Source organism: Salvelinus namaycush, chromosome 9 (genome assembly GCF_016432855.1).
Source record: "Salvelinus namaycush isolate Seneca chromosome 9, SaNama_1.0, whole genome shotgun sequence".
Classification (NCBI taxonomy): Eukaryota; Metazoa; Chordata; class Actinopteri; order Salmoniformes; family Salmonidae; genus Salvelinus; species Salvelinus namaycush.
In genome coordinates, this window is record NC_052315.1 from 5,864,448 (window position 1) to 5,881,998 (window position 17,551).

Here is a 17,551-nt window from a genome sequence, read left to right on the forward strand (position 1 = left end):
GATCTATAGGAGAAAGCCCTGCCTCCAGCTGTTTGCTTAGAAATTCTAGGGACAATTAGGAGGCCTGCGTCTTGTGACCGTAGCGTACGTGTAGGTATGTACGGCAGGACCAACTCGGAAAGATAGGTAGGAGCAAGCCCATGTAACGCTTTATAGGTTAACAGTAAATCTTTGAAATCAGCCCTTGCCTTAACAGGAAGCCAGTGTAGGGAAGCTAGCACTGGAGTAATATGATCAAATTTCTTGGTTCTAGTCAGGATTCTAGCAGCCGTATTTAGCACTAACTGAAGTTTATTTAGTGCTTTATCCGGGTAGCCGGAAAGTAGAGCATTGCAGTAGTCTAACCTAGAAGTAACAAAAGCATGGATTAATTTTTCTGCATCATTTTTGGACAGAAAATTTCTGATTTTTGCAATGTTACGTAGATGGAAAAAAGCTGTCCTTGAAACAGTCTTGATATGTTCGTCAAAAGATAGATCAGGGTCCAGAGTAACGCCGAGGTCCTTCACAGTTTTATTTGAGACGACTTTACAACCATCAAGATTAATTGTCAGATTTAACAGAATATCTCTTTGTTTCTTGGGACCTAGAACAAGCATCTCTGTTTTGTCCGAGTTTAAAAGTAGAAAGTTTTCAGCCATCCACTTCCTTATGTCTGAAACACAGGCTTCTAGCGAGGGCAATTTTGGGGCTTCACCATGTTTCATTGAAATGTACAGCTGTGTGTCATCCGCATAGCAGTGAAAGTTAACATTATGTTTTCGAATGACATCCCCAAGAGGTAAAGTATATAGTGAAAACAATAATGGTCCTAAAACGAAATGTACAGTTGATTTGTCAGAGGACAAACCATTCACAGAGACAAACTGATATCTTTCCGACAGATAAGATCTAAACCAGGCCAGAACTTGTCCGTGTAGACCAATTTGGGTTTCCAGTCTCTCCAAAAGAATGTGGTGATCGATGGTATCAAAGGCAGCACTAAGGTCTAGTAGCACAAGGACAGATGCAGAGCCTCGGTCTGACGCCATTAAAAGGTCATTTACCACCTTCACAAGTGCAGTCTCAGTGCTATGATGGGGTCTAAAACCAGACTGAAGCATTTCGTATACATTGTTTGTCTTCAGGAAGGCAGTGAGTTGCTGCGCAACAGCTTTTTCTAACATTTTTGAGAGGAATGGAAGATTCGATATAGACCGATAGTTTTTTATATTTTCTGGGTCAAGGTTTGGCTTTTTCAAGAGAGGCTTTATTACTGCCACTTTTAGTGAGTTTGGTACACATCCGGTGGATAGAGAGCCATTTATTATGTTCAACATAGAAGGGCCAAGCACATGAAGCAGCTCTTTCAGTAGTTTAGTTGGAATAGGATCCAGTATGCAGCTTGAAGGTTTAGAGGCCATGATTATTTTCATCATTGTGTCAAGAGATATAGTACTAAAACACTTAAGTGTCTCTCTTGATCCTAGGACCTGGCAGAGTTGTGCAGACTCTTTGGAGGAATACGCAGATTTAAAGAGGAGTCCGTAATTTGCTTTCTAATGATCATGATCTTTTCCTCAAAGAAATTCATGAATTTATTACTTCTGAAGTGAAAGCCATCCTCACTTGGAGAATGCTGCTTTTTAGTTAGCTTTGCAACAGTATCAAAAATAAATTTTGGATTGTTCTTATTTTCCTCAATTAAGTTGGAAAAGTAGGATGATCGAGCAGCAGTGAGGGCTCTTCGATACTGCACGGTACTGTCTTTCCAAGCTAGTCGGAAGACTTCCAGTTTGGTGTGGCGCCATTTCCGTTCCAATTTTCTGGAAGCTTGCTTCAGAGCTCGGGTATTTTCTGTATACCAGGGAGCTAGTTTCTTATGACAAATGTTTTTCGTTTTTAGGGGTGCGTTTTTATGGGAGTTTATCAAAATTGGGTCACTCTCTCACACACAAACACACACACACACACACACACACACACACACACACACACACACACACACACACACACACACACACACACACACACACACACACACACACACACACACACAAACACCCACACACAAACAAATAAACAAACACACATAAAAATATCCTCCTGTATTTTGCAAGCTTTCATCCTTGTACCATGTGTGAACTTTAATCACTGTTACTAGCCGGCTACCACCTGGTACTCAACCCTGCACCTTAGAGACTGCTGTCCTTTGTACATAGTTATTGAACACTGGGAACTTTAATAATGTTAATATACTGTCTTACACACTTCATATGTATATACTGTATTCTAGTCAAGGCTCATCTTATATTCCGGACTCTGACATTGCTCGTTGAATATTGTTATATTTTTTTGTTATATCTTTCTTTTAATTTGTTGGATTTGTGTGTATTGTTTTGTATTGTTAAGTATTACTGGATAGTTGGAGCTAGGAACATAAGCATTTCGCTACACCCGTAATAACATCTGCAAAATATGTTTGCGCGACCAATACAATTTGAATAGCTATTCCTACGCAGTAAGGGACACTGGCACTTTGTGCCCATCGCTTGTGGCATGCTCTGCTCAATAAACTGTTGATATGCGCACTACGCACTCATACACGCGCGCATTGGCACACACACAAAGGATTGTGTCTAGGAGCCACACACATAATGAGAATATTTTGCATATTTACCTACAGGGGATTGCGTCTCTCGTTACTGGTCAGTAGTATAGCGACCCTCGCTACATGACCAACGTTACAATTCCCCCCAAGTGCGTTAATCCTACTGGCACAATGCGTAGGGTGTTGGCCTTTGACGGGGTTCGCTTCCCTGCCGCGCTGATCACTACATTGGTGTAAGAAGTGCGATGGTGGCTATGACGCCATCAGAACGCATGGCCCAGATGTGTGAGGGAGCTGAGTAGTCAACGTGCCTTCCCGTTTAGAGGTAGCTGTGTGAGCCATGTTACAATTCCCACCAAGTGGGTTAACCCTATTGACGCGTAGGTTTGTTGTCCCCGCCGTTCGCTACAGTATTTTCAATAGCTGACATGTCCTACTTTGGTGACAAGAAAGAAGAAAGGGCTATTAGTGTTATGTATCATATTTCTCCAGTAACTCTTAATAAACTTAATTCAGTAAGTTTATTTTGAGAAACTGTGTGACTTTCTAAAGACCATATAAAGAAACACATACAAAGATATAAAGAAACACATACAAAGATACTCACGTGGTGGCAACATCTATCTTTGATAACCCTTGTATATAGGGAAAAGGTCATGGATTTGTGTCAAATGTTTTACAAGGTTCCCACATGACGGCGCTATTTAGTCACTGCTCAATAAACTGGTCTATGCAGAGACAGTGGTTGCTGTGGAGGCTGGTTTGGAAAGGGAAGGGAAAGGGTGGATATCAAGTCAATTGCACAACTGAATGCATTCAACCCGAAATGTGTCTTCCACATTTAACCCAAACCCTCTGAATCAGGCCTATTCAAGTATGTACACGAGAGTCACTGTAATGAACAGTAAAGTCTCTGACTAGCCGGTTTCTCCACTGAAAGTGTGCCTTAGTCATGGGCCTGTATTCACAAAGCATCTTACAGTAGGAGTGCTGATCTAGAATCAGTTTTGCCATATTACATTATAATGAATGTACAGAGGGTACCTGATCCTAGATCAGCACTTACGCTGAGGCACTGAATGAATACGGTGCCAGGACCATACGCTTAGTCTGTGTCCTGTCATCCACTCAGACGTGATCAAGGCCACACATCTTGAGGTGTTATGGACTACTGAGTGTTGGAAGACTTACACAATGATTTACACAAGATTCACAGACACGTCCATGACAGTGTGAATGGTCACGTACTGTAATACAAGATTTTCCGCCATAATTACTGCATCCAACTTCCTTCCTCTATTGCTGTCAAAATACTTTTTGTACTGTCATATAGTTTTCATAATACTATATTGTACCTAATGGTATCAACTGGCATCAGAATCACCTTTATTCACCAAATACATTTGCATGTACAGGAATTTGACTGGGTGAAATGGTGCTACCACAATAAACAGGATCTATAGCCAGACTAGAAACAGGATATACAGCCAGACTATAAACAGGATATACAAACAGACTAGAAACAGGATATACAAACAGACTAGAAACAGGATATACAGCCAGACTAGAAACAGGATATACAGCCAGACTAGAAACAGGATATACAGCCAGACTATAAACAGGATATATAGCCAGACTATAAACAAGATATACAGCCAGACTAGAAACAGGATATACAGCCAGACTATAAACAGGATATACAGCCAGACTATAAACAAGATCTACAGCCAGACTAGAAACAGGATATACAGCCAGACTAGAAACAGGATATACAGCCAGACTAGAAACAGGATATACAGCCAGACTAGAAACAGGATCTACAGCCAGACTAGAAACAGGATCTACAGCCAGACTAGAAACAGGATATACAGCCAGACTAGAAACAGGATATACAGCCAGACTAGAAACAGGATCTACAGCCAGACTATAAACAGGATCTACAGCCAGACTATAAACAGGATATACAGCCAGACTATAAACAGGATATACAGCCAGACTATAAACAGGATATACAGCCAGACTATAAACAGGATATACAGCCAGACTATAAACAGGATCTACAGCCAGACTAGAAACAGGATATACAGCCAGACTAGAAACAGGATATACAGCCAGACTATAAACAGAATATACAGCCAGACTATAAACAGGATATACAGCCAGACTAGAAACAGGATATACAGCCAGACTAGAAACAGGATATACAGCCAGACTATAAACAGGATCTACAGCCAGACTATAAACAGGATATACAGCCAGACTATAAACAGGATCTACAGCCAGACTATAAACAGGATATACAGCCAGACTATAAACAGGATCTACAGCCAGACTATAAACAGGATCTACAGCCAGACTAGAAACAGGATATACAGCCAGACTAGAAACAGGATCTACAGCCAGACTAGAAACAGGATCTACAGCCAGACTAGAAACAGGATATACAGCCAGACTATAAACAGGATATACAGCCAGACTATAAACAGGATATACAGCCAGACTATAAACAAGATCTACAGCCAGACTAGAAACAGGATATACAGCCAGACTATAAACAGGATATACAGCCAGACTAGAAACAGGATATACAGCCAGACTATAAACAGGATCTACAGCCAGACTAGAAACAGGATATACAGCCAGACTATGAACAGGATATACAGCCAGACTAGAAACAGGATCTACAGCCAGACTAGAAACAGGATCTACAGCCAGACTAGAAACAGGATCTACAGCCAGACTAGAAACAGGATATACAGCCAGACTAGAAACAGGATATACAGCCAGACTAGAAACAGGATCTACAGCCAGACTAGAAAAACGATCTACAGCCAGACTAGAAACAGGATATACAGCCAGACTAGAAACAGGATATACAGCCAGACTAGAAACAGGATCTACAGCCAGACTATAAACAGGATCTACAGCCAGACTATAAACAGGATATACAGCCAGACTAGAAACAGGATCTACAGCCAGACTAGAAACAGGATATACAGCCAGACTAGAAACAGGATATATAGCCAGACTAGAAACAGGATATACAGCCAGACTATAAACAGGATCTACAGCCAGACTAGAAACAGGATATACAGCCAGACTATAAACAGGATCTACAGCCAGACTAGAAACAGGATATACAGCCAGACTATAAACAGGATCTACAGCCAGACTAGAAACAGGATATACAGCCAGACTAGAAACAGGATATACAGCCAGACTATAAACAGGATATACAGCCAGACTAGAAACAGGATATACAAACAGATGTTAAACAGGATCTACAGCCAGACTATAAACAGGATATACAGCCAGACTAGAAACAGGATATACAGCCAGACTAGAAACAGGATATACAGCCAGACTAGAAACAGGATATACAGCCAGACTAGAAACAGGATATACAGCCAGACTATAAACAGGATATACAGCCAGACTAGAAACAGGATATACAGCCAGACTAGAAATAGGATCTACAGCGATGTATAAATAAAAACAACTTAACAGGATGATGTGCAATGGGGGAAATATACAGTGTTTTCAGAAAGTATTCATACCCCTTGACTTATTCTACATTTTGTTGTATTACAGCCTGAATTCAAAATGAATTAAAATACATATATATATATATTCTCACCCATATACACACATATACACACACCCCATAATGACAAAGCGAAAACATGTTTTTAGACATTTTATAAAAATGAAATACAAAAATATCTAATTTACATACTTACTGTAAGTATTCAATCCCCTTTGCTACGACGCTCCAAAATGAGCTCAGGTGCATCCAATTTCCTTTGATCATCCTTGAGATGTCACTACAACTTGATTGGAGTCCACTTGTAGCCAATTCAGTTGTTTGGACATGATTTAGAAAGATCCCCCCCCCCCCCCCCCTTTACACTGCTGCTACTCTCTGCTGTTATCATCTATGCATAGTCACTTTAATAACTCTACCTACATGTACATAATACTTCAACTAACCGGTGCCCCCACATGTTGACTCTGTACCGGTACCACCCTGTATATGGTCTCGCTATTGTTATTTTACTGCTGCTCTTTAATTACTTGTTTCTTTTATTTCTTATTTTTATCCGTATTTTTTTTAACTGCATTGTTGGTTAGGGGCTAGTAAGTAAGCATTTCACTGTAAGGTCTACTACACCTGTTGTATTCGGAGCATGTGACTGATACAATTTGATTTGATTTATATAAGGTCCCACAGTTGACAGTGCATGTCAGAACAGAAACTATACCATGAAGTCCAAGGAACTGACCATAGATCTCTAGAGTGTTGAAAGTTTCCAAGAGCCCAGTGGTCTTCATCATTGGGAAATTGAAAAAATATGGAACTACCCAGACTGCTTAGAGCTGGCCGTCAGACCTAACTGAGCAACCCGGGCAAGAAGGAACTAGGTCAGTTAGTTGACCAAGAACCCAATGACCACTCTGACAGAACTACAGAATTTCTTACCTGAGATGGAAGAACCTGCCAGAAGGACAACAGTCTCTATAGCACTTCACCAATCTTTATGGGAGAGTGGCCAGATGGAAACCACTCCTTAGAAAAAGGCACATGACAGCAAACCTGGAGTTTGCAAAAAGGAAACGTGAAAGACTCTGAGAGCATAAGGCAAATGATTCTGTGGTTTGATGAGACAAAAATGTATCTCTTTGCACTGAATGCAGAGCACTATGTCTGGAGAAAACCAGGCACAGCTCATCACTGCCTAACGCCATCCTTACCGTGAAGCACGGTGGTGGCAGAATCCTGCTATTGGGATGCTTTTCGGCGGCAGGCACTGGGAGACTGGTAAGGATAGAGGGAACAATGAATGGAGCTAAATACAGGCATATTCTTGATCACAACCTGCTTCAGAGTGCAAACTACCTTTACGTTCCAACAGGATAATGAAAGTCTTTGAGTGGCCCAGCCAAAGTCCAGACTTGAATCACATTGAAAAACTGTGGAAAGGCTTGAAGATTACTGTTCACCGCCACTCCCCATCTAACTGAACAGAGCTTGAGAAAATCTGCAAGGAATAATGGGAGAAAATCCCCAAATCCAGATGTGTGAAGCTGATACAGAAATACCCAAGACAACTCAACGCTGTAATCGACGCCAAAGGTGTTTCTACAAAGTATTGATTCAGGAGTGTGAATACTTATGTCAATTAGATATGTCAGTGTTTAATTTTCAATACATTTGCTAAAATTTCTAGGAACATGTTTTTACTTTCTCATTATGGGGCATTGGTTCAGGCTGTAACACAACAAAATGTGGAATAAGTCAATAGGTGTGAATACTTTCTGAAGACACTGTATATATACAGTGGGGAGAACAAGTATTTGATACACTGCCAATTTTGCAGGTTTTCCTACTTACAAAGCATGTAGAGGTCTTTTATCATAGGTACACTTCAACTGTGAGAGACGGAATCTAAAACAAAAATCCAGAAAATCACATTGTATGATTTTTAAGTAATTAATTTGCATTTTATTGCATGACATAAGTATTTGATCACCTACCAACCAGTAAGAATTCCGGCTCTCACAGACCTCTTAGTTTTTCTTTAAGAAGCCCTCCTGTTCTCCACTCATTACCTGTATTAACTGCACCTGTTTGAACTCGTTACCTGTATAAAAGACACCTGTCCACACACTCAATCAAACAGACTCCAACCTCTCCACAATGGCCAAGACCAGAGAGCTGTGTAAGGACATCAGGGATAAAAATGTAGACCTGCACATAGCTGGGATGGGCTACAGGACAATAGGCAAGCAGCTTGGTGAGAAGGCAACAACTGTTGGCGCAATTATTAGAAAATGGGAGAAGTTCAAGATGACGGTCAATCATCCTCGGTCTGGGGCTCCATGCAAGATCTCACCTCGTGGGGCATCAATGATCATGAGGAAGGTGAGGGATCAGCCCAGAACTACACGGCAGGACCTGGTCAATGACCTGAAGAGAGCTGGGACCACAGTCTCAAAGAAAACCATTAGTAACACACTACGCCGTCATGGATTAAAATCCTGCAGCGCACGCAAGGTCCCCCTGCTCAAGCCAGCGCATGTCCAGGCCCGTCTGAAGTTTGCCAATGACCATCTGGATGATCCAGAGGAGGAATGGGAGAAGGTCATGTGGTCTGATGAGACAAAAATAGAGCTTTTTGGTCTAAACTCCACTCGCCGTGTTTGGAGGAAGAAGAAGGATGAGTACAACCGCAAGAACACCATCCCAACCGTGAAGCATGGAGGTGGAAACATCATTCTTTGGGGATGCTTTTCTGCAAAGGGGACACCGTATTGAGGGGAGGATGGATGGGGCCATGTATCGCGAGATCTTGGCCAACAACCTCCTTCCCTCAGTAAGACCATTGAAGATGGGTCGTGGCTGGGTCTTCCAGCATGACAACGACCCGAAACACACAACCAGGGCAACTAAGGAGTGGCTCCGTAAGAAGCATCTCAAGGTCCTGGAGTGGCCTAGCCAGTCTCCAGACCTGAACCCAATAGAACATCTTTGGAGGGAGCTGAAAGTCCGTATTGCCCAGTGACAGCCCCGAAACCTGAAGGATCTGGAGAAGGTCTGTATGGAGGAGTGGGCCAAAATCCCTGCTGCAGTGTGTGCAAACCTGGTCAAGAACTACAGGAAACGTATGATCTCTGTAATTGCAAACAAAGGTTTCTGTACCAAATATTAAGTTCTGCTTTTCTGATGTATCAAATACTTATGTCATGCAATAAAATGCAAATGAATTACTTAAAAATCATACAATGTGATTTTCTGGATTTTTGTTTTAGATTCCGTCTCTCACAGTTGAAGTGTACCTATGATAAAAATTACAGACCTCTACATGCTTTGTAAGTAGGAAAACCTGCAAAATCGGCAGTGTATCAAATACTTGTTCTCCCCACTGTATGTAGAGTCAGGTGTATAGGAATGTGTGCAAAGAGTAATATGCAGTTCTAGGATGAGAATATCATGGTGTAACGGAAGTCTTCGTCCTCCTCTGACGAGGAGTAAGAAATGTCGGACCAAGATGCAGCGTGGTGAGTATCCATTTTAATAGGAATACTTGAAACAAACAAAATAACGAATAAACGAACGAAGACGAAACAGTCCCGTAAAGTGACAACAGGAACACAGTAACAGGAACAATCACCCACAACCCACAATACAAAACAGGCTACCTAAATATGGCTCCCAATCAGAGACAACGACAAACACCTGCCTCTGATTGAGAACCATATCAGGCCAAACACATAGAAATAGACAAACTAGACAAACAACATAGAATGCCCACTCAGATCACACCCTGACCAAACAAAACATAGAAACATACACAGCAAACTATGGTCAGGGCGTGACACATGGTGGACCAGGTGGTCAGTTGGTGAGGGCCACGGCGCGGGGGAAGAAGCTGTTCAGGTGACGGGAGGTTTTAGTCGGGATTGACATGAACGGTCCGTTTGCCAAAGGGGAGTCTTTGGAAGATAGGGTGTCCGGGCGGAAGGTGTCGGTGATGATTTTTCCTACACACCTCCATGCCCTGGAGTCGTACAGGACTCTCAATGGAGGGCAGATGGCAGCCGATGACCCTCTAAGTAGAACGGACAATCCGTTGCAGTTTGCCCTTGGCCCGGGCAGACGCATTCCGGAATCACACAGTGATCGAAGAGGTGAGGATGAACTCAATGATGGCTGTGTAGAATCGAATCAGTATTGTCCGTGAGAGCTTTAATTTCTTCAGCTGACGCCTCAAGAAGTACATCGGCTGGTGTGTCTGTGTGTCTAGATAGGGTCCTTGAAAAATAAATCTGTCATTTGTTGGAAGGGAACACAGATTATCTAGCCATTGTCCATGTGGTAAAGTAATGTGGATAATTGATGTAATATTATCAATTAGTCCATGAAATACTGAGACAATACTTTTGTGGAAGTGATATTACCTTGATGAAAAATATGTTTAACTTTCCTGATTTTCCTCACTTTCGTAAAAAGAATTGGAATACATTTTTTCTTCTATATTGAGGATACATGGCCTCTCATCTGTCCTAGTGTGACTATCATTTAACCTATGTATCCTATGTGTTTTGTGTAGAATAAGTGTGGTTTGTAATATTCATAAAATCCAATGCTTCTACGTACTGTACCTGTGCAGTACAATACAATCTAGCAGACAAAATAAGATTAGATTCCTAAAGCTGTTAACAATATACAGCGACATAAAAACACAGGGTCACGTGTGGCTCAGTTGGTAGAACGTGGTACTTTCAACGCTCAATTGGTAGAGCGTGGCACTTTCAGCGCTCAATTAGTAGAGCGTGGCACTTTCAACGATCAATTAGTAGAGCGTGGCACTTTCAACGATCAATTAGTAGAGCGTGGCACTTTCAACGATCAATTAGTAGAGCGTGGCACTTTCAACGATCAATTAGTAGAGCGTGGCACTTTCAGCGCTCAATTAGTAGAGCGTGGCACTTTCAACGATCAATTAGTAGAGCGTGGCACTTTCAGCGCTCAATTAGTAGAGCGTGGCACTTTCAACGATCAATTAGTAGAGCGTGGCACTTTCAACGATCAATTAGTAGAGCGTGACACTTTCAACGCTCAGTTGGTAGAGCGTGACACTTTCAACGCTCAGTTGGTAGAGCGTGGCACTTTCAGCGCTCAATTAGTAGAGCGTGGCACTTTCAACGATCAATTAGTAGAGCGTGACACTTTCAACGCTCAGTTGGTAGAGCGTGGCACTTTCAACGATCAATTAGTAGAGCGTGGCACTTTCAACGATCAATTAGTAGAGCGTGACACTTTCAACGCTCAGTTGGTAGAGCGTGGCACTTTCAACGATCAATTAGTAGAGCGTGGCACTTTCAACGATCAATTAGTAGAGCGTGACACTTTCAACGCTCAGTTGGTAGAGCGTGACACTTTCAGCGCTCAGTTGGTAGAGCGTGGCACTTTCAACGATCAATTAGTAGAGCGTGGCACTTTCAACGATCAATTAGTAGAGCGTGACACTTTCAAAGCTCAGTTGGTAGAGCGTGGCACTTTCAGCGCTCAGTTGGTAGAGCGTGGCACTTTCAGCGCTCAGTTGGTAGAGCGTGGCACTTTCAGCGCTCAGTTGGTAGAGCGTGGCACTTTCAGCGCTCAGTTGGTAGAGCGTGACACTTTCAATGCTCAGTTGGTAGAGCGTGGCACTTTCAGCGCTCAATTAGTAGAGCGTGGCACTTTCAACGATCAATTAGTAGAGCGTGGCACTTTCAACGCTCAGTTGGTAGAGCGTGGCACTTTCAGCGCTCAGTTGGTAGAGCGTGGCACTTTCAGCGCTCAATTAGTAGAGCGTGGCACTTTCAACGATCAATTAGTAGAGCGTGGCACTTTCAACGATCAATTAGTAGAGCGTGACACTTTCAACGATCAATTGGTAGAGCGTGGCACTTTCAGCGCTCAGTTGGTAGAGCGTGGCACTTTCAGCGCTCAGTTGGTAGAGCGTGGCACTTTCAGCGCTCAGTTGGTAGAGCGTGGCACTTTCAACGATCAATTGGTAGAGCGTGGCACTTTCAACGCCACAGTTGTGGGTTCGATTCCCACAGGTGACCAGTAAGAAGAAGAAAGTCTGAAAACGTATGCCTTCTACTGTGAGTCGCTCTGGATGAGAGCATCTGCTAAATGACATCAACGGTAAACACACCCACAGCATAGGTGAGTCAGAGAGAGACCTGTCTTGACATGTGCACCTGACGTATGGAAACTAGGTTCGTGGAAGGATGTGTAGCTACAGTCAAAACTCAACGGAAATATACCAAGCATACCATTTATGTGTATTAGAAATGTTTCCTATATCTGGGCCCTGTGTTTTCCTCACCAGGAAAACCTTAGTGGCCTACCTATTAACTGCAGAGTTTACTACAACCTCATTTAACTGGCATATATTTAGAAATCCCAGAGTACAATGGTCATTACATTGTTACTACCTAAATGTTGGAGTTTAGTTTCTCTGGGATGCAATGAAACAAGCAACACATTGTAGGCAACACTGTAACTTGGTTGTAGGCTACCATTTGGTACCAGGAAATGACCGTGTTGAAATCTTAGAAGTATGATACAGTTATGCACACATTACCACATAATTTCTTCGGAAATTCTAAGGAAATACCAGCTAGTTATAACAATAACTCATCACCCCATTCAGTTACAAATGTAAAAAACAAAAAATGATATGTTCAATGTAACCCTCTGGGCAGATCCATTGGAAACAGGTATCAGCACTCTGGGCAGATATATAACAAAGTCTGTGAACACCCCTTCAAATTGGTGGATTCAGCTATTTCAGCCACACCTGCTGCTGACAGGTGTATAAAATCGAGCACACAGCCATGCAATCTCCATAGACAAACATTGGCAGTAGAATGGCCTTAATGAAGAACGCAGTCACTTTCAATGTGGCACTGTCATAGGATGCCACATTTCTAACAAATCAGTTTATCAAATTTCTGCCCTGCTGGAGCTGCCGCGTACAATTGTACATGCTGTTTTTGTGAAGTGGAAATGTCTTGGAGCAACAACGGCTCAGCCGCAAAGTGGTAGGCCACACAAGCTCACAGAACGGTCCGCCGAGTGCTGAAGTGCGTAGTGCGTAAAAATTGTCTGTCCTCAGTTGCAATACTCACTACCAAGTCCCAAACTGCCTCTGGAAGTAATGTCAGCACAAAAACTGTAAGCCGAGAGCTTCAGGAAGGGGTTTCCATGGCCGAGCAGCCGCACACAAGCCTAAGATCACCATGAGCAATGCCAAGCCTCGGCCGGAGAGATGTAAAGCTTGCCGCCATTAGACTCTGGAGCAGTCAAAACACATTCTCTAAAGTGATGAATTATGCTTCACTTTCTAGTAGTCCGACGAACTAATCTGGGTTCGGCGGATGCCAGAACACTACCTTCCCAAATGAATAATACCAACTGTAAAGTTTGGTGGAGGAATAATGGTCTGCGGCTGTTTTTCATGGTTTGTGCTCGGCCCTTTAATTCCAGTGAAGGGAACTCTTAATTCTACAGCATGCAATGACATTTTAGACAATTCTGTGCTTCCAACTTTGTGGCAACAGTCTGGAGAAGGCCCTTTCCTGTTTCATCATGACAATAACCCCGTGCAAAAAGTGAGGTCCATGCAGAAATAGTTTGTCGAGATCGGTGTGGAAGAACTTGACTGGCCTGCACAGAGCCCTGACCTCCGCTCCATCGAACACCTTTGGGATGAACTGCAGCAACGTTCCAACGTCTAGTGGAAACCCTTCCCAGAAGAGTGGAGACTGTTAAAACAAAGAGGGGGGGGGGGCAACTCCATATTACTGCCCATGATTTTGGTATGAGATGTTCTTGGTTATGTAGTGTACATTGGAAGCAGGCATGAACCCCTCTGGGCACTTTTCTATTCTGCTTTTAGCTCAAACTTCACCACATTGATGGAGTGCAGACCAGACATTTGTCTTATTGGCTCAATCAGGATCCTAGTTCAGAATCTTTCTAAGTCACCACACACAAATAAACCTTGCTGCGAAACAAGAGATTATCATACCTATAAGCAAATATATCCTAGCCTAGTGTTAGGGTCAATTCAAAGTAAGATGGTACTGCATCATGTGTTCTTGTTGATCCTAGAGTGAAGTACATCAAGCAGAGACTGAGGTGAGATAGTTGACAGCTATATATCCTGGACACAGTATGTTTCGTACTTATATGAAAATCAGCTTAGTCAATCTAGGCGGCTGATCATTAGTCATTCATTGTAAGATTTTTAAAAATGCACTGGGCGAGACATTGACATTCTCAATAAAACAGTAATTTATTTTTTTTACTGAAAACTGAAACCGTCAGAACAGCACATTACAAGGGTATTGTTAAGATATTTTCTCCAAGGCTCAGTGATAAATCACTTTCATACAGTACACCTGGCATGTGCACAGCATCTCCTTCAAATAAAAAATAAAAAAACCCAACTGAAGTTGAAATCTAAATTCATCCTGCTAAAGATGACCGATTGTACAATTTATAAGCCACAAAGAATAAACCAGGTCGCCCGACAACCGGCGATGGCGCAGGAGGCACAAAATACATGTAACACAGACAGGACATACCATAATATGCTCATACAAGAATTTACCGGGTTCAAGCTGGAGTTGTGAAATGTGTACAAAGTTTCCGTTAAGTTAGAACGTTTTTTTATTGAAGTACAGATTGGTAAACTACAATCAGAATCTAAATGTTTGCATTCATCAAATACATTAAAACGTAACAAAACTTTGTCTGCATATGAAATAAAAAAAAAAAAAAAAAACACTGTTTACATGAACAAAAAGATGGGTCAAACTTCATTTTCTGCTAATGTGAGCTTCTGATTCTCCCTTCCTCTTAATCCCTCATTCTCCCTCCCTCGCCCCCGCTCCCCCCCCCCCGTCCATTACCCATCGTTCAGACTGAATAACTAACTATACGTTACAATAAGACCGTTGGATAACAACGTGAGGTAAGAAAGTGGTTTGATTATAGATCATGCAGAACATGCTAAACAGCATCCCCAAAAAAACATTTGATGTGAAGGAGGAAATGAAAAAAAATTAAAGTAAAAATACATAGAAGTGTGCATTCAAAAATAATACAAATATATAGGAATTACACAGCTTTGCATCTTTGGTTACAAAGTAGGTTGAACAATTTCACAGCTTTTTTTTTTTTTTTTACCCCCAGCCCAGAAATTAAATATGCGCAATAGAATTTTCAAAAAGGTTGGGGGAAGTATGGCAATTTTCTCTACATTTTTTCCCCACAAAAAGAAACTATAGCAAAGGAAATGAACAGTGTTCTTCATCAAAATATAACCACCGAAAATTCATTGAAGAATATATATATTTGAAGAACTGGTGTTCACCTGTACAAAACCCTCTACGCTCTCAATACTTTACACTCTCTACAAAATGTACATTCAACCTGGATTTCATCTCATTTAAATGAACTGCCTTTTAGTGTTAGCGGTGCTATGCCATAGGAAATTGCCATTTTAAAGAACCTATTGCCTATACGGAACTACTTGTTGCATTAGACTACCAAAAATGCCTGACCGATAATCTATCATAACAGAAACTTATTTTTTATTTATTTTTTAAAATATAAGTATTTCTGTTACATTGTTCATTTACATTATGAAAATAGCAGCCCCAAAATAAATAAATGCAAACAGTAAAACTGAACTAATGAAGGTATTTTTTTTGTACTTGGGTCAAAGTGTGGTGGCTCTGGGAAAACTACTCTCACTCTTCTCACGGTGAGAGACACATTCCTCTTATGATGGGGTGAGAATCCACTTCCCCACCTCAGTCTCTTTGTCCCTCTCATTCCCAACATTCTTTTCCACTCATCACCAACAGCCCAGTGTTTTTTTGGGGGCCCTTTGGACCACCTCCAGTTATCCCGCCACAAAACGGCCCATCACCTCTCTCCCCTGCGTGGGACGCAGCCTGCGCTGGCCCTGGCCAGTTCCCCTTCGACCGAACACGGGACGCCCGGCCAAAAGAATGCTTTCACAGGATGGTGATTGTCTAATACTGGGAAGCCCCGACGACAGCAGCAGCACACTGAAGCATGGCTCTTAACGCCACTCAAAAAGACAAGGGTGGCAAACAAAGGCCGATTTTGCTTCTCAAAAAAACATAATCAAGTGTTGATTATGTTATGGTTGGTTAGTTGGTTGTTTGGGGACTCCTCCTCGCGTATTTCGGGGAGGTGTGTTACGGAGGCAGGTGATCACGCTGAGGTGACGTTGGGCTGCTTGAGCAGGCTGAGAGCCTGGGCTGCACCCTCCAAGTGGGGTTTGGTATTGGCGTGATTGGTGGGGGGTTGCTGCTGAGGCGGGGAGGTGCTGCCGGCCGGGCTGATTTGGGTGGACGACAGCTGGGTGAGCTGATCAGTGTTGGCCAGGGACTTGAGCACAGCGTTCTCCCGCTCCAGCTGAGAGTTCCTCTCATACAGCTCCTTGATCTGCTCCTTCAGAACCTCCACCTCCTCCCTCACCGCATACATCAGGTGGCTCTTCACTAGGTCCTGAGGAGAGAGAGGGGGAGAGCATTAGTACAACAACTCAGGAGCATATAACACTACAGAGATGTGAGGGGTCAGAGGGCTAGCAAGACAGATACTACCATGTCATACGATGTGAGGGGTCAAAGGGCTAGCAAGACAGAGATACTACCATATCATGGGAGGGGTCAGAGGGCTAGCAAGACAGAGATCCTACCATGTCATACGATGTGAGGGGTCAGAGGGCTAGCAAGACAGAGATACTACCATATCATGGGAGGGGTCAGAGGGCTAGCAAGACAGAGATCCTACCATGTCATACTTTGTGAGGGGTCAGAGGGCTAGCAAGACAGATACTACCATGTCATATGATGTGAGGGGTCAGAGGGCTAGCAAGACAGAGATACTACCATATCATGGGAGGGGTTACATCAGAGGGCTAGCAAGACAGAGATACTACCATGTCAAGTTTTACCACTGACTTCAGGTCAAAAGGCATCGCCATCAACTTTTCAATACGTTAGTAGTGCCTAGCTAATGGGTAGAAAAATGCAGAACTAGAGATGCACTCACCATCGCTTGCTCGATCTTGTTATCGATGGCTACAACACTGGCTCCAGAAGATCTGTGGAGAAAGAGTCAGAGAGAAAAGAATGTCAACATACCGAAGGAATGAGGAAAAAGGCCCCCCGAATTGCTTTGAAGAGAATCATCAATCCTCTACGACACATTCCAATGTACATTTCTGTTTCCCCATGCAGCGTAATGCAGGGATTTAGGCACAGTCCTGTTTAAAAACCACAATTGACAGTCTGCTTTTCCAGCATGTAGAAGAATGCTGCCTGCCTCTTAATACTGTTAAAAAAACTTAAAAAACAGGC

At 42.6% G+C, this 17,551-nt stretch overlaps 1 protein-coding gene across 1 annotated transcript in view; it reads right to left on the minus strand.

Annotated features, from left to right (window-relative positions):
- Positions 1-14,417: 14,417 nt before the first annotated feature.
- LOC120053615 (TSC22 domain family protein 2-like) overlaps positions 14,418-17,551 on the minus strand; it is a 48,682-nt gene continuing 45,548 nt past the window's right edge. Inside the window, exons 2-3 of the mRNA XM_039000756.1 lie at positions 17,244-17,295; positions 14,418-16,694 (exon numbers count right to left, since the gene is read on the minus strand). Of these exons, the coding sequence (XP_038856684.1) occupies positions 16,398-16,694; positions 17,244-17,295 (349 nt within the window). The 3' untranslated portion in view covers positions 14,418-16,397. The remainder of the gene's footprint in view (positions 16,695-17,243; positions 17,296-17,551) is intronic.